The sequence below is a fragment of the Lolium rigidum genome, chromosome 4 (genome assembly GCF_022539505.1).
Source record: "Lolium rigidum isolate FL_2022 chromosome 4, APGP_CSIRO_Lrig_0.1, whole genome shotgun sequence".
In the NCBI taxonomy this organism is placed as follows: domain Eukaryota; kingdom Viridiplantae; phylum Streptophyta; class Magnoliopsida; order Poales; family Poaceae; genus Lolium; species Lolium rigidum.
Genome location: NC_061511.1, coordinates 197,626,703 through 197,649,147, shown reverse-complemented (window position 1 = coordinate 197,649,147; position 22,445 = coordinate 197,626,703). Strand labels below are relative to the sequence as shown.

Here is a 22,445-nt window from a genome sequence, read left to right as displayed (position 1 = left end):
GTATAGTTGGTGCTGGTAGTAGGACTTGGCTACTTGCTACAGGTGCACGTCAAGTGTTTTAGCTGTAGTATGTGTAGTACGGGGTATGCAGCTCAAAGCTAGTACAGTTGAGGTGGTCCTCTCACTAATGGTGTATTTGAGGTTTTATAATCTTTCCATGATTGCAGCTAATGATGTGGTGACCAGCTTTCCAGCAAGGAAGGGAAGTAAACAAGTGGTCTCCTTTAAATCCAAAACAGGTAGTAAAAAACTAACATTGATAACTTTTTCTTAGGAAATCTTATATGAGTACTTGGCTGGGTTTCTCCTAAACTGAAGAGGTTCTCAATTTCTATGAATTTGGCCAAAGTTCAAAAATAGTTATTTTAGTGGTTACGGAAAATGTATTCCGGTCAGATAGTTGGGCGACACATGAATTTGACCCAATCTCAAAATTTTCAATGAATTTCGCCAAATTTTAGAATTAGTCAATTGGTATTTACGAAAAAGTTGCATTCTGGTCAAAATAGTTGAGTGACGCATGAATTCGAGCCAAACTCAAAAAAATCTTTTTTTTTTCGCCAAATCACCTCAGCTTTGATTGGATTTCTATCAACTCCAAGCTAAGCCGTGCTGCCAGGCTGATGAAAACTTAAATACAGTAACAGAATATTCAGAAAAAGATCAGTGGTGCCCCGGCATATCTCTCCTAATCCATATCTCTCTGAAGCCTGCGTATATAACTACGACCCGTCAGTCCTTCACCCACATTCAGACACACACTCGCCTCAGCGGCTCAGCTTCAGCGCCTCTCTCTGCTCTGCAGCTCTTCCCAGCCAACATGGACATGGACAGCGAGCCGTCCACGCCGTCCCAGTCGTCCTACTTCTCCGGCTGCATGGCCTCCCCGGCGTGTCTTCCGGCCGCGCGCCGGAGCCCCGCGCGCTTCCACCTCCTGTCCCGCGACGGCGGCCGCGACGTTCGCCGGCGGGCGTGGAGGCGGCTGCTCATGCGGCTGCTGCGGGAGAGCAAGAGCTGCATCTGCAGCCCCAGGGCCAGGGCGGCGCCCATGATCACATTCGGCTACGACGCCGACAGCTACGCCAAGAACTTCGACGACGGCCGCCGGCCCTCCTCCGCCGACAACCTGGCCGCCGGCCAGCTGATCCATTCGCCTGAGAGGCCTAGATGACTACTACTTTTTCTTCTTCTTTTCGTTGGTTCGCTTGTAGCGCGCTGCTGTTCTTGGGGTGGTGGTAGTTGCGACGTCGGTGTCGACGTCTCATCACCGGAAAATCGGTGCCTGTACAGAGCATGTGTAGATTTCCTGTCCAAATGTGACGAACGCGTCGCATTCCGTGCGGCTCCCTCTCGATTCTCCTTGTCTGAATTATCATTACGGGTACGAACTGGATGCCGATCGACCTGTCAATCGTGTGGACAATCATACATACTAAGCAGAGTTTGCTACTAGTAGCTTAGCTTGCGTGATTTCTCTTCTGAATCAAGACAACTTCTCATGAGACTAAATCTCAAGCGCATTTAGTTGCAGTACACAGCACTCGTCGTCGTCGACAAGGGGGATTTAATTCGGTGGGGAAGGGAAAGAGATGTGACGACGGTGGAGAAGATGGCGATGTTTTTCTAAGGAGATAAGTGAGCTGAACGCAAAGTGGGGCTGATCAACCACTCATGGAGTCGAGCTAAAGCACGAGGTAATCATGGTACGATCATGGAGGAGACTCGAGAGAAGAGAAAGGGAGCAGAGAGCCCCGATTACACTCGACCGTGTCGGCTCAGAATATCCAACTGAACATAATGTTATGAAAAGAAAAGAGGAGAAATGATCTAGTGGAAGCGCCTTCGGTCTGGGAACTGGTGCTATCTTGTGTGCAGGGCAACGTGCCTTGGTTACAAAAACGCTCGATTTCAGTAATGCTTGGTCAAATCCACCTTGCCGCAGCCATGGTGCTATCGATTGTGCCAAGAGAAAAGGCCATTAGGTGCCAGTACCAATCTTCAGAAAATTGAAACACTCTGTTGGTTCGCTCTGATGTTTTGAGGTCGATGAGAATGTTTCACCACCCTATTCTCAGTCCATTTAAGTTACTGTTTATCGTTAACCAGCAAGACTCTGTGGCCCAATGGATAAGGCGCTGGTCTACGAAACCAGAGATTCTGGGTTCGATCCCCAGCGGAGTGGTTTTTGGTCGTCTCCATTTTGACATTTCATCTACTCCTTACCTCTTCAAATTGTTCCTCTTGTACATTTTAGTACAAGGGCTAAAGGGGTAGTCACAAAACTTAAATTTTAGTTTCTTCTTGTAAACTTGTTTAAAGGGCAACACTTGTGAACACTGTGTAAAATGCGATATTTCACTTGTTCTCGAAATTTGTTCTCAATGAAATAGATTTTACTCACTCCTATATTTTTTCGTGCTTTCACAAGGACTTGTTTAGGTGAAGTACAAGAGCTAAAAGGGATTTCATGAATCTTAAAGTTTGTATTCTACTTGTGAATTAGTTTAAAACACCATAGCTTGCGAACTTTGCTTCACAGTATAGAAATAGAAGTAGTGAAAAACAATGTTGTTATGAATGTTTGGCTACCACAAGCCATTTACAGTTCGTTCTACCCAACGGGCTTGCAACAGTGCAGTTGGACATGGATCCGGTGGATAGTTTCAGGTATATGTGGGAATGTGGTGGCCGGTTCACCACGAACTAGGGGTTTCATTCTTGGCCAAAAAAATTGTTGTACCACCGGAAACAGAAAATTTTGTTCCCTTCCAAGAAAGGTGGCACCGGCCAAAAAAAGTTCGAAACAATTTGAATTTCAAGTTTTAGAATAGGGTTAAATAGGGTCGATATGCTATATTAGTAACAGAGTTAGGCCATGGCAGGATGGTAAGCCTCTTTCGGCGATAGGCAGGGCTGCGAGATCAAAAACTCAGAAACTCACATTTTTTTCTTAGTATTACCTATCTTAGCGGCTAAAAATATTAATTTTATGATGCAAGAACGGTATGTAGCTCTTTTGTTTACTTTGTAGTTTAAAAACTTTGAAATTCAAAATTTGTTTGAATAAGCTTGACGGTAAAACACTGAGAATTCTGATATTTAACGAAACCAGATATTTTGGACCCCTCCGGTAAAAGAGAGATATCGAGTAAAAAAAAAACTTGCCGCCAACTAAGCTTACAAAGCTTTCTTCCCGGTCCATGTCGTGTTCATGGCGCTCTTGTGCCCTCGCACCATGCAAATTCTTCATGCGGCTCATAGCTCGCAATAGATCTGCGGTGGCCTGATGCTTTTCCACTCTACTTTCAAGTGGATGAGTCCATGCAACATATCCTCTCGTTGTGCGTCTTCTATCAAGAGGTATGGGTGACCTTCGAAAAATGGGGTCTAGAAAAACTAGTTGCACTTCCTCAACATCGGTTTAGGATCCGGGCTTGAGTCATTCACACCCACAATCCCTAAGTGGGGGAGAACGTGACATGTGGACAGCTTGTGTGTTGGTAGCCTGAGTCCTTTGGTGTCATAGAAACAACGTGGTCTTCAACAACAAACCATCAAGAACACGATGTGTCACGGATGGATGCTTGCCCACTCTATGTTCAGGTGAATGAGTCCATGCATCATCTCCTCTCTTGTTGTGTGTCTTCTCCCGAGAGATATGTGTGACCTTCTTCCATACACAAGATCTAGAAAACTACTTACACTCCCTCTACATCGGTCTAGGAGTTTGGGTTAAGTCCATTCACACCTAGACACCCTAAGTTGGTGGTGAACGTAACGTGTGGGCAGCTCTTATGTGTTGCTATCCTGGGTCCTTTGGCTTCATAGAACAATGTGGTCTTCAACAACGAACCATCAAGAACGCCATAGTTCGAAGAATGAATGACGATGTTGAGGCGTGGCGAAAGGTGGAATTGCTTCGTCGCTCCGGTTTCTGCTTGTTGCGACTTTGTCTTGCGTGGCATCCGTCATTGCTTATGTGGCCCTTCTTCTATCGCACCGATACATATCTTGTTTGAGAAACGAAAAAATCTTGTGTCCAAACCAACGTGGCAGGGCCAGTAAAACATTCAATTTCGGTAATGCTTGGTTAAATCCACCTTAACGTGGCCCTGCCGCAGCCATGCCATCGATTGTGACAAGAGGAAAGAGGTTAGGTGGTAGTACTATAATCCCCAGAAACTTGAAGCTCTGTTGGTTCTTCGTTCGGGTGTCAGATCTGGTTGCCAAATAATCGCAGCACGTGGTGCAGAAGCCTCGCTGCAAATCGACGACTCGTATTGTAATGCATCCCTTCCGTAGTGAAAGTGATGCTAAAATGTAAGTGTATTTGCTCATTTATGGTAAATTTTAAATTTTACCATCTAGGACTCCGTGGCCCAATGGATAAGGCGCTGGTCTACGAAACCAGAGATTCTGGGTTCGATCCCCAGCGGAGTCGTTTTTTTGTTGCCAGTTTTACTTGCAGAGTCGTTTTCTTGTGTTGTTTTTGCATTTTGGACATTTATCATCTGTATATATATCTTTCAAAATTGTACCTCACGAATTTTACATGTTCAAACACTTTTATATGAAACTTAATCTGCTATTTTCAAAGGAGCTGTTTTAGTTAAAACAAAAGAGCCAGTCTTCTTTCATAATCCTTTAACACATCTAGTTTTAAAACGCCAAAAGATGTAAGCGAGTCCACCATAAACGGGCTGATAACTTGTTAGAAATAATACACGCTAGTGGTTGATATTTGTTTCCAAGCCATTTGTTCTCAAGCAGCTCTCCATCCAGCAAGGCGTGTATACGCAAGACGACCGCATCTCATCATCCTCACCCGAGGGCAAACAGCCGAGTTCCTCAAGCTTGGAGCTGTTAAGATGATAGGCCATTACTCTTTTCGACCATGTGTACAAAAAGACAATCTCCTTGTAAGGATGAAATCCAAGTATGTCAATATAGTCATCGAACCCTTCCGTAACTTCAGTGGCAGCAGCAGTAGCAACAGTGCCATCCTCGTTGTCTGAATCCCATTCCGGTTCCTCTTTCTCTAGGGCTTTGTGGTTGACATCTTGTTGTATGGACCAAGATCCATCACCATGTTTCCAAGGAAAGCTTGCTAGCGCGGGCCGGAGATCGATCGCATGCTTCAATGTCCACTCGGGATCATGAGTTGATTCATTGAGAAACCAAATCTGAAGGTCGCATCCATCATGCTCGAACCCATAGTACACTCCTTTCTCGGACTTCCCGAGATATGGATCAATCTGTGGGTATGCTGTATTGATCGGCGGGAGGTGGATTACCCGGTACTTATTATCCTCTAAGCTTAATCTGCAAAAAAATAAAAAATTTGTTACAAAATTATGGCAAACCCTATTCGTCTTGAAAGATCTTGCTAGGAAAAACAATTTATGAGAGAACAAGACAGACCTGATAACAAAGTAATTTTGATCCACGTAGAGCCGTCCCCGCCAGTACACGGACTCATGGCCGTACACGTTTCGCAAAAATGGCTCCACGTCCGCGACGGACCGCACGGCCGCCCCTTCCCTGGCGAAGGACCTCTCCTCCCACCGCCACGTCTTGGACGAGAAGGCGCTCATGACAAAGGGCGACGGCGGCCACTCCATGCCGGGGATCGCAGGGTATAAGTTGGTGTTCTCGCCGCCGTACCGGTGGATGACGCAGTGCATGAAGAAGACCTCAAAGTCCGGCGAGACCGTGGGGTCGAAGGCGAGGAAGGCGAACTGGCCAAAGCCCTTGACCCGCGTCCGGTCGGGGTACGGCGGCAGGATCGCCCACTGCCGCGTGGCCGGGTTGACGACGCCCTCGCTGAGGAGGATGAGGCCGTTGCAGTGAACCCCGATGCGCGACCAGCCGATGCCCGGGCGGATTTTGTCCAGGTAGCGGAGGTTCCCCTGGATCCTGGCCCCGGCGGAGGGGCGCGAGAAGAAGGTCGGCGGGGAGTGCTTGGCCGAAACGTTGTCGTAGACGGCGTAGATGCCGGCCACGGTGAGCGGCAGGAGGTCCTTGCGCAGCAGGCGGTGGCCGTCGATGACGGCGTGCCATGCCTTGCAGATGGAGCGGTAGGCGGCGAGGTTGCGTGGCGGCAGACGACCGAGGACGTCCGCGAGCACGTCGCCGGGTAGCTGATCCATTGGTTTGTTGGGTGTGCAGCTGTGGCTGTGCAAACTGCAGGTACAAGTCGCGATGCTTTGCCTCTGCGCGGAGAAATATAAGGGTTGGGTGGGTGGGCAGTGGGTTAGAGTTTGTTCCGGTTTCACTCCGACTTGATATGGAATTATGGATTCGGTTTCGGACACGTACGTACTGGCAACCTGACGGCGCCGTGCCGTCCTGTGCAGTGTGCGGCGGCGACAACGCCGGCAACTCCCGCAGCAGTGGAGACATCGGCCTTCTTCTTGCAGTCCCGCCTCCGGCCTCCTCCCCTTCTACTCTATCTTGGCGCCGCCCTTTTCCATCCCTTCCGTACAGAAGATCATATTTTCCCTCATCAGACCTGTGCGAAATATTGAGCCCAGCAAGGCATCTTCTTCATCGATGAACACTCGATGATTCGGGAGGAAGAGCGTTATGAAATGCTGGCTGTCTAGCTTGCATTCATCACTAAATCGTTTACTAGTTATCTATGAAATTACTTGCTACCAACATTCCATAGCAACTCGGCCTATCTAGGCAGAATTGCAGAGACGCCATGTATGTTTCCCTTCGTGACAAATTTGTTGTGCCCAGACTTAACAATCTAGGAGCCCAAATACCGGTAGCAGCAAAGGAAATATTCTTCTCCAAGTTCAGAATTCATATCTAAAGGAAGCCAGCACAAGCAGTTACATAGTTGCTGCATAGTCACAGACTTGGTGCATACCAGATGCTACTCCTACAGTACGATAAATTAAGGCAGTAAACAGGAAGCCAACGTTATATCTGGTTCATTTAGCTTGGGTAGGTCACTTGCGTGCTTCAGCCTTCCTCTCTTCTTTGGCTGCCAACAGCAAAGCAGAGGAAACAAGGTGAGTACTGCAGGCACTTATTTTGGCTCTAACAGGTTTCAGGCTTCCAGTAAGAACATGTCCAAAAAAGCCAAACATATTATTAGCAGTAGCAAAGAGGTGTATGTACCAGCTTTTTCCTCTTCGCGCTTCTTTGCAGCTTCTGCTCTCTCTTGCCGGATCAAAGAAAGGCGGTCTGCAATTGAGAAAAAGGGATAGGTGTGAAAATCATGACAGCTAAGCCAGTAGTCAAAAAACAACTCTCCAATACTGAACAAAGATGCAAAACAGTAATCACGGTGAAATTTTTATGAAATATATGATAAACTCATAACCAGTACAATCAAAAACAAACGGATGGGTAGAGAAGAGCTAGTTGGTCAACACCTCTAGTAAGAAAACTATGATTCTGTTGCACATAGATGAACAAGGATCAAAGGGAACAGATTAGTTTATATTTGGATTAAGGTGGCACAAATAGTATAACATGACATCAAATGGAGCAACACCCTTAACGTGCTTATACCATACATATGTACTTGCACTGGACTCAAAATTGCAGCGTGGTAGGCCATTTCTTCTAGTTATAATGTTTGATGTGGTGTATTAACATGAATATAATGGAAAATATCATGGTTATCTACGATGTACAAGGTACAAGCACAGAACAAAACATACAAGGTGTAAACCCTCACCTAAGTCTTTCCTGGCCTGATCTGTCTTTCCTTCCTCCTGAAGCCTCTTGTAGTGCAATATGGATCTCTGTTTCTCAATCTCCTCTCTGAAAGAGGAAAAGATCATAATAAATCACTGAAAATGACAGTTGTGCATTGGCCACATGTGTAAACTTTAGTGTCATATGACTTTTCATGTTCATCCTAATTTCTGGACAGGACTATTTATCGTTTAGAACATTTTTTGTTAGACAGCTCCTTACATTAATAATACATAATAACAAAAGGGCAATCAGCAAGTCCTACAAAAGTGTCAAAAATAACGACAACTGTCCAACAATCATATAGTCCTATCATCAGCTCACATTGGGTTTCCTTTTCATTCCAGAACTTACACCAATTCTATGAACAATATTATTGCACACTTGAATGAGATAAATATGTTAAGCAGAATCAATGGTATGTAAAGAAGCATGCACACACCTTTCACGCCTGGACAGACCAGCCGTCCTATCAACCTGTGTCAGTGCCAATAAGTTAACTTGCCAGTATAAATAAACTACTAAATGTTTCAGAATGTAACCAAAGTACAGATATCTCTTATCAAATTATAAGAGGAGTGCGCAGAATATGAACAAGAATTTACCTACGGTGGGCATAATATACATTTTAAAAGGAAAATCTAATAGGTTAAGTACTTAGAGTAGATACATTTTAGCATAACTAATAAAGACTGCAATCTTCCACACTAGAATTGCCAGATATCCTATTGAAAACTGAAATTCAAATTTGTTCCCATCCAGTTATGTGTGAATAGTAATTCTTCTTTCTAGAATGCTAGACTTCTACTGCAACCAGCCCATCACCATCAATGACGGCAATACATTTTATTTTGGTGATAAGCAGAAAACACACATAAAAATTGAGACTTACATCAACATCCTTGGCTTTAATACCCTTTGGCTTGACCAGGTTTGGATTGTCAATCTCGATAAGACCTGCAGTGCCTTTGTGTTTCTCCTAATAGTAGAAAACAGAGGCAGATAGTAACGTAAGTAAATAAAAACGTATACACTGAAGGACAGAAGGGTGCAGAGTTAATTTAAGTTCTCAGGGGGAGAATATCTTACAGTCTTCTCAACCTCTTCCTCATCTTCCTCATCTATGGGTTCCTCCCTTCTTTCATAAACCTCCTTTTCAACTTGCTTCTGTTTGGTTTACAAATTCATATTCCAGAGCCAAAACAAGCAAATGAGATTGTCACACTAAATTGAGTTCAATGAGATAGTAAGTTGAAGAGAAGATTTTGCAAACCTTCTTAAAGCTCTTTGGACGTCCTGCTGAAGTGCCAGCCGCTGCATTCAGTTCCACAGGAAAACCATGAGAAGATTGGAAGGGAATGGGCAATTTAATAGGCTCAAAAATACTGAAAAAGGAAATATAAACTGCGCAGCAACATCTAATTGTCCTACAGTAACTCTTGCGCAACTATACGGTGTTAGCATAACGTCCGAATTTCCACCTTGATGTCTAATTCTCAAGTGTTGACAGTTGTCATCTACTATTGGGATTATTACACAGAACCAATTAAGTACTGGCATTGCAAAGAACCAACTTCCAGGATAAAGATAAAACGCATCGGGGCAATATGAACTGAGGAGCAGGTTAGGAAGTAGTTTACATCTCCTACAGCCACAGCACAAGAACATATGCATAGCTGGATAAATAGACCCACATTGCACACTGATTCTGGAACCCTGGATGGAACATGGAAGAGTCCTCAGCAAGTACTAAACTAAGGTGGCACTTGGAAACAAAGCAGGAAAACTGCAGATGACCAAACCAATCACAATCTATCAGCACCAATCGAGCTCATGGCTCCCTTTTATTTCCGAAAAACATCCAACAAGCAACCCCTACAAAAAGGTCAGGGGCTGAGGATCCAATAGGCAACCCCAACAAGCAATCAAGTAGACTAGATCGTCCAATTTGAGCACCCAAAAGGACGACCTTTTGGTGCCAACTTTTTGCCCTGGATTCGAACGAGGAGTCGAGCACCTAATCAAGCAGCTTCCAGCAACCCAACAAGCAATCAAGTAGACTAGATCGTCCGATTTGAGCACCCAAAAGGACTAGCTTTTCGTGCCAACTTTTCTCGCCCTGGATTCGAACGAGGACCCAATCAACCAGCTTCCAGCAACCCCGATGGCGCTAATCGCTAACCTACGAAGACCACATCGTCGTCATCGAGCAAATCACCGACCTACAGCGCACCTACGGCGGGAACGGCCGGGGCGAACGACGGAAATAGCAGGCCTCGACCAACAGCTTCCTCACGCAGCCAAGCAAAGCCAACAATTCCGCCGCGCGCGGGCGTACCGCTACGGGTCGCTGAACCCTAGGAAGACCGCTTCGGCGTGGAACAGATCGCCGACCGACGGCGCGGTAGAGGGAGATAGGGAGCGAGCATTGCGTATACGTACCGAGCTCCTCCTCGGAGGAGAAGGTGCGCTCGCCGGTGGGCTTGCCCTTGAACTTGCCCCTCGCCATGGGTGCTGCTGCGACTGCGACGGCGTCGGCGGCGGCGGCGGCAACTGCTGCTCCAAGCCCTAGCAACTTCCTGCCTCCGTACGGCGACTGCTTTCCCGCGAGGGTTGGTCTCTCTCTCTCTCTCTCTGTCGGGGTGGTGCGCCGCGGCGCGTTATATTGGCGGAGGAAGTGAGGAGTCCCGGAGGAGAGAGACTCCCCGCGGCCGTGTCGCTTCTTCGGGCCCAGGGCCAGCCCGGCCCGACACGGCCCAGTCGGCCCGGTGTCTGCGCGCTTCCGTGCGTGCTACGGTAACGGGTCTGGTCTGATCGCTTCCAGAGAAAAACGTTACTCGAATCAAGGAAAGTACAGCTTCTCTTTGCACTTTTGCTACTCGTAGTATTTTTTACCTGGTTCATTTTTGGTTTTTTTCATTTTGTCAACAGCCGGATTTTCTTTTGGATTCGGTAGAGCGCTCGCTTCCAATTTTCTTCCCCGATTATTCTGTCAAAATTCTATGTCTTTCAGTTCAACTGCAACCTCAGATCCTAAAAAAGTGTCGGAAACCATACTATAATTAAGTTTTCTAATTAATCCTTTCTAAATCAACCAATTCGGTGCATGCAACCCGTGTCCGTGGCTCCATTCTACGCGCGGCACAGCAACATCAGACATCACATGCGCGCAACAGTAGCTGATAGGGGACTGCGGGTTAGTAAGACAAGAAGATTGACGATGTTTTTTTTTTTTGTAAAATCGTACTTCTGACTCTTTTTTAGATCAGAGGGAGTACTATATATGTGCGTTTTTTCTTCCACGCCACGCGCTGAGGTGCTGTGAGATTTGAGCTGAACCATTGTTGTCTTGTCTGTTTGGGCAGTGCAGGTAGTTTCCGTTTTTCCAACTACTGCATGGACAAAGAGTGATAGGTTCACCGTTTATTCAGTTCAGATCACGAGCACTAGGGCAAGAACAAAGACTTCCACTCGGTAGCGATGTTTTGGGCACCAATTTGATATATCAACGCACTACCCATATCTCAATTCCTAGGATTTGGGGATTTTCTAAGCAATGCAATCCAGCTAGCCTAACTAGTGAATTACTCCCTCCGGTCCATAATAACGGGGCCCGACACTTACCGTGGATCGGAGGTAGTAGTATTATTTCTTTTGTGCTTGCCTGCTACTACTAGCACGTGAACTTATACGGGTAACGTTTCAATGATTTGGCAGGGAATAAGGAAAAGAACAGAGAGGTATTTAATTAAGAAATCGGCAAATTTCAACCCCACCAGCACCATCACATAGAGTTGGGTCCCAAATGCACCAAAAGCTGCAGCACCGAGACATAATTCTGCTGTCGGGTGGAACAGCTCTCGCTCCCCTCGCGTCGCTCCCGCGAGCGACCGGGGGGAAACCCTAGCCGCCGGCCCCCGCGTTCCCCTCCTCCCTCCCCTCTCCTCGCCGCCGCCAGGGCGTGCTGGCGGGCGAAGCCTGGCCAGCGACGGCGGCGGCGGGGCTCTCTCTCCCCGCTCGGTGGTGACGGCGCGGGCGCGGTGGCGCCGGCGGCGGCGTCGTGGCGGCGAGGGGCACGGCGGCGCGGTGGCGGGCTCTCGTGGCGGCGGCGCGGGATCCGGCCGGCGGCGTGGTGGGCTTCGTCGGGCTGCTGCTGCCTGCTGGCCGGCGGCGGCCGGGGGCTGCCTCGATCTGTTTCGCCCCCGGATCCGGCGGGGTGGCTTTCGTCTCTCCGCACCGGTGGCGAGCCGGCGCCCCCGGGCCTCGGTGCGCGGCCGTCTCGGCGGCGGCGGACGTGTGCGGGTCACTCTCGGCCGGCCGGCGTGGCGGCCGGGCAGCGGTGTGCTGCGTGCGTGGTGCGTGCCACCACTAGTCGGTGGTGGTGTGGGCTGCGAGGGTCGCCTGCCCCTTTTCTCGGCCATCATCCTGCGGCGGTTCGCCGGCCGGGGCTGGCGGGTGCCGTGGCTTTGCGAGATGGCGGCCATGGTGGTGACGCGTTCCCCCACCGGGGGCCGTCGTGGCTGGGCGTTGAGCCCCGCTTGTCTTGCCATCGGTGGCGGTGGACGCTGCTTTCGTGCATGCGATGTGCCCCATGGTGTTGCAGATGGCGGCCATGGGTGCGGTCTCTTCCTCGATGTAAGGTGAGCCGTGGCAGTGGTGGTGGCGGCTTCTTCTTGCCGGTTGCTAGGCTCCGGTGTCGGGTTCTTGTCGGAGCTCTGTGGCATGTTCGGCACAGGTGGTCTATGTGCGTGCTCTCGGCTAGCCTACCCTTCGGGTATATCGAACCCGGTGGGGTTGGGGTTGCCCTCGGTGGTGCTATGTCTTCGGCTACGGCGGCGACCCCTGCGTGCGGTGTGGGTGCTCCATGCCCCTCGGCTCCTTCCGGTGGCACACGGGCATTGTGGCGTCGTCTCGGCCGCGCGCGACCTTTCGGCCACACCCTCGACACAGTGGTGTCGGTGCGTAGTGTGGTCTCGGATGCGCGTTGCCCTTCGATTACGTCGATGGTGCAGTGTCGCCGTTTGGGTCCCTCCGCCGTGTCTGGCAGGCTCCTCCTTGTGATCGCTGAGCTTGGGTCGCGATGAGTCTTCTCATCGATCAACCGTCCCCCCAAAGGTTTGCGGGGTGGCCTTGTTCTTCTCTCCCGCTCTTGTGTTAGTGTTGGGGTGTGTGTTTTTCTTTTTCTTCTCTTCTCTTGTAACCCCCCGTGTACTCTGTTCATTTGAACCTATCTTGTAGAGGCTGAAAATGCCTCATAGGCAACTTTGAAATATATTCAGGTGGGGATTCGTTCCCCCCCGGTGAAAATTCAAAAAAAAAATTCTGCTGTCCCTAAACTGAATGATCTGTACAAGCTTTGGGTAACAAAATTGGTGATGATTGTTTGAGCCATAGCCTCATTTTCTATGTGGGAAAGGTATTGTTGAACACGCTTACTAATGAAGTGAAATGAAATGTAATACCTTTATATCTTACAATTTTTCTATTTTTATCATCTCCAGTAGTATTTGCATGGTTGATCCTAACATGTGTTTTCTATAAGTAGGTAATAACATTTATTTGCAAGACAAATAATGTTCTCTTTTTCGCAAGCTATGGACCATTTGGATATCTGTCTTTTTGTCCAAAACTGATTGTTCACTTTATTAGTAAACTTGTCTCGCTATTGGATGAAATACATAATCGGATGTTTACATCGCAAAAAGAAATTGGGTGTTCGTAACTATTTTTGTGGTGGTGGTGGGGGGTCATAAGCTTATATATAGTTGTGCTGCTGATTTTCTTTCTCAAAAAAAAATCGTTGAATTTCACATGTGTGCACTTTTCACTTTTTCCATGGGTCCGCCACTTGATGTTCGTCCTGCCGGACCCAGGGAAGAAACATATGCCTTCGTATTCAGTTGCCACAGCCACAAACGAAAATGCACCCGCGCATGATGGGAGCTACCCTCTCGCACATACTGGTGTGGCCGGAGGAGGGGGAGGGGTCGGGGGTAGCGATCCACTAGGAGCCCTAGTGAGCCAGGGTTTTGCCTCAAAATCACTTGTGGGGGTTGGGGTTTCTATTCTGAGGGATAAATGTGTAGGTTTATTTGACGTGTCCATAAATTCTTGCATAGACCACTCCGTGTATCTTTATTGATATTTGACTTTTCTCCGCATAAACAAGAAGATCGATGAGCGCGTATGAACTAACGCTTCACCATTACAAGGAATAATAGATTGTATAGAAGTAGAAGCTAGTATCGTCGATGTCCATGCATCATCATTGACGTACGACGTTCACTTGAGGCAGCAGCATATGCCGCCGGAGTCCTTCACGCAGTAACTTTTGTCCGGGTCGTAGTCAAGGAACTTGCAGGTCGTCTTGCAGTTGTTGACGGCCCACGCTGGTGCCTGCTCGCAGCTTGGGAAACCCACGCAGTACTTGCCATAGTCGTCATTTGTACCTGCGCATGCACAACAAAGTCACCACCTCAAATTTGTTCAAAGAATGAACGGACTGTTCGTCGACAAAGAATAAAGATCTCCGGTGCACCTACCTATGTCTCTCCCTGTCGCGTGGCACGGGAGGAGAGTGGTGGACGCCACGACGAGGAGAAGAGCTAGCATGCACACATGCGTTGCCTTGTTCATGGTAAGAGCCATGAGAGGACTGGTCGACCTCCTATTCCTTCTTCTCTCCCTACTGGCCGGCAGTGTCTCTAGCTAGCTACGTGTGTGCTATACATTGTGCTAGTGGTGTGTCCATATATAGGGCATGCAGACCAGATCTCGAAGATTGATTCCTTCACGGCCATATTCTATCCTTAGCTAGCGATGTTTTCATGTCTATATGGACGTAGACACCATATTAGAAGGGAAGACTATTTTCTTCATTCTACCACACGTCTTATCTTAGCAATACATATTTTCCAATTAAAAATAATTAATTATCATTAGTTGCTAGGGACGGCAATATTGTCCCCACAAAAATAAAGATAATGCATTGTACCACTTATATCGGTTGCCTTCTCTATACGACATGGAGGGATAAGGGAAAGAGAGTGGATTTTGTACTTACATGCATAGGTGTGGGTATTTCCATCACCATCTATTTAGTTCTCGAGATTCATGCTCACCATGGTAGATGGAAAGATTCCTTTCTCTCTCCTCTTTTTATCCGAATCTCAAAGCACACTAGACGGTTATGGAAATACTTACACGCATATATATGAGTGTTTCTATTACCGTCCATTTATTTCTCGAAATTCATGCTCACCGTGGTAGATGGAAATATTTCTTTCTCTCTTTTCTTTTAATTCAAATCTCAAAGCAGACGTAAGTACAAAAGTATTTTTCTAAGGGAAGACGTTTTTTTTCTATATTGTACATGCCCTCCCGACATCAATTCCTTAATCAATGATTTCTTCATGTAGAATCCTTTTAATTTCCTTCCAATTTCCGCTCCAAAAATTGCCCTCCAATTAAATCGTTAACATTTGAAATTAACTAGCATTTATATATGAGATTGTATAATATCCTCTACATTAGCCTCTAAGATCCAGGGGAATATTCTTATTAGCCGAAATTTGTCGATGTATCGGGATTTGCCCAATGGTGCCTTTGGTTCTACTTTTCCAACATGTTTCCGTAGAAAAAAAGCTAAAACCTAATCAAAGGGGTAGTTTTGAAAGGCGCATTATACGAAAGCAACATGATTCCAGTAGTGGTATCTTTTATCTCTTAATAGGAGTCACCCACTACATGATTTTGCTGCCTTCCCGTGAAGCCACGTCACCCCTTATTCTCCCCACCACCGGTCACGCACAGCGTCGCGCGTTCCTCCGCATAGCTTTTGACAGATGCGTAGCTTTGTACATATCGGTTGTGAAAGGACGATATGTCGCCTAGAGAGGGGTGAATAGGCGTTTTAAAAACTCTTACGGATTTGGCTTGTAAGAATGCGGAATTAAACTAACGTTTATTTTACAAGCACAAAACCTAAATATGCTAGGCTCAACTAAGTGCAATGCTGCAGGCGTGTGAGGCAGCTCCTTGTGACGGTAAAGCACACGTCCGTTGGGACCCCAAGAAGAAGGTATGATGAATATGGCCAGTGATTCCGGCGCCAACGTGGAACCTGCACAACACAATCAAACTATTTTGCCCCAACTTAACAGTGAGGTTGTCAATCTCACCGGCTTGCTGAAAACAAAGGATTAAACGTATGGTGTGGAGAATGATGTTTGCTTGCAAAGAACAACAAAGAACAATGATTGCAGTAGGTTGTATTTCAGATGTAAAGAATGGACCGGGGTCCACAGTTCACTAGTGGTGTCTCTCCAATAAGATAAATAGCATGTTGGGTGAACAAATTACAGTTGGGCAATTGACAAATAGAGAAGCATACATATCATGATGACTACTATGAGATTTACTTAGGGCATTACGACAAAGAACATAGACCTCCATTCAGCATGCATCTATGCCTAAAAAGTCCACCTTCGGGTTAGCATCCGCATCCCTTCCAGTATTAAGTTGCAAACAATAGACAATTGTATTAAGTACTGTACGTAATGTAAACAATACAAATATCCTTAGACAAAGCATTGATGTTTTATCCATAGTGGCAACAGCACATCCACAACCTTAGGGGTTGCTGTCACTCCCCCAGATTCAATGGAGACATGAACCCACTATCGAGCATAAATACTCCCTCTTGGAGTCACAAGTATCAACTTGGCCAGAGCCTCTACTAGCAACGGAGAGCATGCAAGAACATAAATAACATATATGATAGATCAATAATCAACTTGACATAATATTCCATATTCATCGGATCCCAACAAACGCAACATGTAGCATTACAAATAGATGATCTTGATCATGATAGGCAGCTCACAAGATCTAAACATGATAGCACAAGAGGAGAAGACAACCATCTAGCTACTGCTATGGACCCATAATCCAAGGATGAACTACTCAAGCATCAGTCCGGAGGCGGGCATGGTGATGTAGAGCCCTCCGGTGATGATTCCCCTCTCCGGCAGGGTGCCGGAGGCGATCTTCTGAACCACCCGAGATGGGGTTTGACGGCGGCGGCGTCTCTGAAACTTTTCCGTATCGTGGCTCTCGGTCATAGGGTTTTCGCGACGGAAGGAATATATATGCGAAGTGGCAGAGTCGGGGGACGCCCAAGGGGCCCACCCCATATGGCGGCGCGGCTAGGGGTGGGGCCGCGCCCCCCTATGGTGTGGCCGCCTCGCGTCCCCTCTTCATCTCCTCTTCGGTGTTCTGGAAGGCTCCGTGGAAAATAAGACCGTGGGCTTTTGTTTCGTCCAATTCCGAGAATATTTCCTGTGTAGGATTTCTGAAACCAAAAACAACAGAAAACAGGAACTGGCACTGCGGCATCTTGTCAATAGGTTAGTCCCGGAAAATGCATAAAAACATTATAAAGTATGACTAAAACATGTTGGTATTGTCATAAAACTAGCATGGAACATAAGAAATTATAGATACGTTGGAGACGTATCATGCAACAACAACAATAACTAGATTTAAGCAAGATAGGCACAAGATATATGTACCACAAGTGATAGCAAGATATATGTACTTCAAGCACGATGGCTATTGATACGTCTCCGACGTATCGATAATTTCTTATGTTCCATGCCACATTATTGATGTTATCTACATGTTTTATGCACACTTTATGTCATATTCGTGCATTTTCTGGAACTAACCTATTAACAAGATACCGAAGTGCCGATTGCTCGTTTTCTCGCTGTTTTTGGTTTCGAAATCCTAGTAACGAAATATTCTCGGAATTGGACGAAATCAACGCCCGGGGCCTATTTTTCCACGAAGCTTCCGAAGCTCCGAAGACGAAACGAAGTGGGGCCACAGGGTGGCCAAACCCTAGGGCGGCGCGGCCTGGCCCCTGGCCGCGCCGGCCTATGGTCTGGGCCCCCCGTGCCCCCTCCTGACTTGCCCTTCCGCCTACTTAAAGCCTCCGTGACGAAACCCCCAGTACCGAGAGCCACGATACGGAAAACCTTCCGCAGACGCCGCCAACGCCGATCCCATCTCGGGGGATCCAGGAGATCACCTCCGGCACCCTCGCCGGAGAGGGGAATCATCTCCCGAGGACTCTACGCCGCCATGGTCGCCTCCGGTGTGATGTGTGAGTAGTCTACCCCTGGACTATGGGTCCATAGCAGTAGCTAGATGGTTGTCTTCTCCCCATTGTGCTATCATTGTCGGATCTTGTGAGCTGCCTAACATGATCAAGATCATCTATCCGTAATTCTATATGTTGCGTTTGTTGGGATCCGATGAATAGAGAATACTTGTTATGTTGATTATCAAAGTTATATCTATGTGTTGTTTATGATCTTGCATGCTCTCCGTTACTAGTAGATGCTCTGGCCAAGTAGATGCTTGTAACTCCAAGAGGGAGTATTTATGCTCGATAGTGGGTTCATGCCCGCATTGACACCTGGGACAGGGACAGAAAGTTCTAAGGTTGTGTTGTGCTGTTGCCACTAGGGATAAAACATTGATGCTATGTCTAAGGATGTAGTTGTTGATTACATTACGCACCATACTTAATGCAATTGTCTCGTTGCTTTGCAACTTAATACCGGAAGGGGTTCTGATGATAACCCGAAGGTGGACTTTTAGGCATAGATGCAGTTGGATGGCGGTCTATGTACTTTGTCGTAATGCCCAATTAAATCTCACTATACTCATCATGATATGTATGTGCATGGTCATGCTCTCTTTATTTGTCAATTGCCCAACTGTAATTTGTTCACCCAACATGCTGTTTGTCTTATGGGAGAGACACCTCTAGTGAATTGTGGACCCCGATCCAATTCTCTTTACTGAAATACAATCTACTGCAATACTTGTTCTACTGTTTTCTGCAAACAATCATCTTCTACGCAATACGGTTAATCCTTTGTTACAGCAAGCCGGTGAGATTGACAACCTCACTGTTTCGTTGGGGCAAAGTACTTTGGTTGTGTTGTGCAGGTTCCACGTTGGCGCCGGAATCCCCGGTGTTGCGCCGCACTACATCCCGCCGCCATCAACCTTCAACGTGCTTCTTGACTCCTACCGGTTCGATAAACCTTGGTTTCTTACTGAGGGAAACTTGCTGCTGTACGCATCACACCTTCCACTTGGGGTTCCCAACGAGCGTGTGCTTTACGCGTCATCAAGCTAAATTTCTGGCGCCGTTGCCGGGGAACTGAAGAAAAGTTACACCACAGAGATCTCTAACTCCCACGTCAACTTTGCGCCAGCAGTAAATTTCTGGCGCCGTTGCCGGGGAGATCAAGACACGCTGCAAGGGGAGTCTCCACTTCTCAATCTCTTTAATTTGTTTTTGTCTTGCTTAGTTTTATTTACTACTTTGTTTGTTGCACTAAATCAAAATACAAAAAAATTAGTTGCTAGTTTTACTTTATTTGCTATCTTGTTTGCTATATCAAAAAACACAAAAAAATTAGTTACTTGCATTTACTTTATCTAGTTTGTTTTATTTACTGTTGCTAAAATGGCCAACCCTGAAAATACTAAGTTGTGTGACTTCACAACCACAAATAATAATGATTTCTTATACACACCTATTGCTCCACCTGCTACTACAGCAGAATTCTTTGAAATTAAACCTGCTTTACTTAATCTTGTTATGCGAGAGCAATTTTCTAGTGTTAGTTCTGATGATGCTGCTGCCCATCTTAATAATTTTGTTGAACTATGTGAAATGCAAAAATATAAAGATGTAGATGGTGATATTATAAAATTAAAATTGTTCCCTTTCTCATTAAGAGGAAGAGCTAAAGATTGGTTGCTATCTCTCGCCTAAGAATAGTATTGATTCATGGACTAAATGCAAGGATGCTTTTATTGGTAGATATTATCCCCCTGCTAAAATTATATCTTTGAGGAGTAGCATAATGAATTTTAAACAATTAGATACTGAACATGTTACTCAAGCTTGGGAAAGAATGAAATCTCTGGTTAAAAATTGCCCAACCCATGGACTGACTACTTGGATGATCATCCAAACCTTCTATGCAGGACTAAATTTTTCTTCACGGAATTTATTGGATTCAGCTGCTGGAGGTACCTTTATGTCCATCACTCTTGGTGAAGCAACAAAGCTTCTTGATAATATGATGATCAACTACTCTGAATGGCACACGGAAAGAGTTCCACAAGGTAAGAAGGTAAATTCTGTCGAAGAAACCTCTTCCTTGAGTGATAAGATTGATGCTATTATGTCTATGCTTGTGAATGATAGGACTAATATTGATCCTAATAATGTTCCATTAGCTTCATTGGTTGCACAAGAAGAACATGTTGATGTAAACTTCATTAAAAATAATAATTTCAACAACAATGCTTACCGAACAATTATAGTAACAACTATAGGCCATATCCTTATAATAATGGCAACGGCTATGGTAATTCTTATGGGAATTCTTACAACAATAATAGGAGTTCACCCCCTGGACTTGAAGCCATGCTTAAAGAATTTATTAGTACACAAACTGCTTTTAACAAATCTGTTGAAGAAAAGCTTGGGAAAATTGATATACTTGCTTCTAAAGTCGATAGTCTTGCTGCTGATGTTGATCTTTTGAAATCGAAAGTTATGCCTAATGAAAATCATCATAATAAGATTGTTACTACAGCAAATGCCATTCAAGTTAGAATTAATGAGAATATAAGATTAATGGCTGAACTGCGTGCTAGGTGGGATAGAGAAGAAAATGAAAAACTAGCTAAAGAGAAGAATGTAGCTAAAGTTTGGACTATTACCACCACTTGTAATGCTAATGCTACACATGTTGCTGCACCTCCTACTAATACTAATAAAATAATTGGTGTTAGCAATGTTTCCACTTCTAATGCAAAGCGCGAGAAACTGCCTGAAACTGCTAAAACTGCTGAAACTGCTCGTGATAAAGCTGCTGAAATTTTTTCCAACATTGGGGATGATGATCCCATTGCTTTAGATTATAATGGTTTGAATTTTGATGATTGCCACATCTCTGAAGTTATAAAGTTCTTGCAAAAACTTGCTAAAAGTCCTAATACTAGTGCTATAAATTTGGCTTTCACGCATCATATTACAAATGCTCTCATAAAAGCTAGAGAAGAGAAACTAGAGCGCGAAGCTTCTATTCCTAAAAAGTTAGAGGATGGTTGGGAGCCCATCATTAAGATGAAGGTTAAAGATTTTGATTGTAATGCTTTATGTGATCTTGGTGCAAGTATTTCTGTTATGCCTAAGAAAATTTATGATATGCTTGACTTGCCACCGCTGAAAAATTGTTATTTGGATGTTAATCTTGCTGATCATTCTACAAAGAAGCCTTTGGGTAAAGTTGATAATGTTCGCATTACCGTTAACAATAACCTTGTCCCCGTTGATTTTGTTGTCTTGGATATTGAATGCAATGCATCTTGTCCCATTATATTGGGAAGACCTTTTCTTCGAACTGTTGGTGCTATTATTGATATGAAGGAAGGTAATATAAAATATCAATTTCCTCTCAAGAAAGGTATGGAACACTTCCCTAGAAAGAGAATGAAGGTACCTTTTGATTCTATTATGAGAACAAATTATGATGTTGACACTTCGTCTCTTGATAATACTTGATACACACTTTCTGCGCCTACCTGAAAGGCGTTAAAGAAAAGCGCTTATGGGAGACAACCCATGTTTTTACCTACAGTACTTTATTTTTATTTTGTGTCTTGGAAGTTGTTTAATACTGTAGCAACATCTCCTTATCTTAGTTTTGTGTTTTGTTGTGCCAAGTTAAGCCGTTGATAGAAAAGTAAGTACTAGATTTGGATTACTGCGCAGTTCCAGATTTCTTTGCTGTCACGAATCTGGGTCCACCTCCCTGTAGGTAACTCAGAAAATTAAGCCAATTTACGTGCATGATCCTCAGATATGTACGCAACTTTCATTCAATTTGAGCATTTTCGTTTGAGCAAGTCTGGTACCATTTTAAAATTCGTCAATACGAACTGTTCTGTTTTGACAGATTCTGCCTTTTATTTCGCATTGCCTCTTTTGCTATGTTGGATGAATTTCTTTGATCCACTAATGTCCAGTAGCTTTATGCAATGTCCAGAAGTGTTAAGAATGATTGTGTAACCTCTGAATATGTTAATTTTTATTGTGCACTAACCCTCTAATGAGTTGTTTCGAGTTTGGTGTGGAGGAAGTTTTCAAGGATCAAGAGAGGAGTATGATGCAACATGATCAAGGAGAGTGAAAGCTCTAAGCTTGGGGATGCCCCGGTGGTTCACCCATGCATATATTAAGAAGACTCAAGCGTCTAAGCTTGGGGATGCCCAAGGCATCCCCTTCTTCATCGACAACATTATCAGGTTCCTCCCCTGAAACTATATTTTTATTCCATCACATCTTATGTGCTTTTTCTTGGAGCGTCGGTTTGTTTTTGTTTTTGTTTTTTTTTGTTTTGTTTAAATAAAATGGATCCTAGCATTCACTTTATGGGAGAGAGACACGCTCTGCTGTAGCATATGGACAAGTATGTCCTTGGTTTCTACTCATAGTATTCATGGCGAAGTTTCTCCTTCGTTAAATTGTTATATGGTTGGAATTGGAAAATGATACATGTAGTAATTGCTATTAATGTCTTGGGTAATGTGATACTTGGCAATTGTTGTGCTCATGTTTAAGCTCTTGC

General features: G+C 45.4%; 2 protein-coding genes and 2 non-coding genes across 4 annotated transcripts; 3 read left to right on the top strand and 1 right to left on the bottom strand.

Annotated features, from left to right (window-relative positions):
* Positions 1 to 696: 696 nt before the first annotated feature.
* Positions 697 to 1,452, top strand: LOC124650504. Its single transcript, XM_047190016.1, has one exon. It carries the CDS (start codon positions 821 to 823, stop codon positions 1,169 to 1,171), a length of 351 nt encoding a protein of 116 aa, XP_047045972.1. The 5' UTR covers positions 697 to 820; the 3' UTR covers positions 1,172 to 1,452.
* Positions 1,453 to 2,109: 657 nt separating this feature from the next.
* TRNAR-ACG lies at positions 2,110 to 2,182 on the top strand. Its single transcript has one exon. It is a non-coding gene; the product is annotated as a tRNA-Arg (tRNA).
* A 2,186-nt stretch (positions 2,183 to 4,368) lies between these two features.
* Positions 4,369 to 4,441, top strand: TRNAR-ACG. The gene has a single exon. It is a non-coding gene; the product is annotated as a tRNA-Arg (tRNA).
* A 2,439-nt stretch (positions 4,442 to 6,880) lies between these two features.
* On the bottom strand, positions 6,881 to 10,225 carry LOC124705846 (28 kDa heat- and acid-stable phosphoprotein-like). The gene is made up of 8 exons (XM_047237540.1): positions 10,159 to 10,225; positions 8,990 to 9,030; positions 8,806 to 8,883; positions 8,609 to 8,695; positions 8,159 to 8,193; positions 7,697 to 7,782; positions 7,132 to 7,197; positions 6,881 to 6,994 (listed from the first exon to the last, which is right to left on the bottom strand). The coding sequence occupies exons 1-8, from the start codon at positions 10,223 to 10,225 to the stop codon at positions 6,960 to 6,962; spliced, it is 495 nt and encodes a 164-aa protein (XP_047093496.1). The 3' UTR covers positions 6,881 to 6,959.
* Positions 10,226 to 22,445: the final 12,220 nt, after the last annotated feature.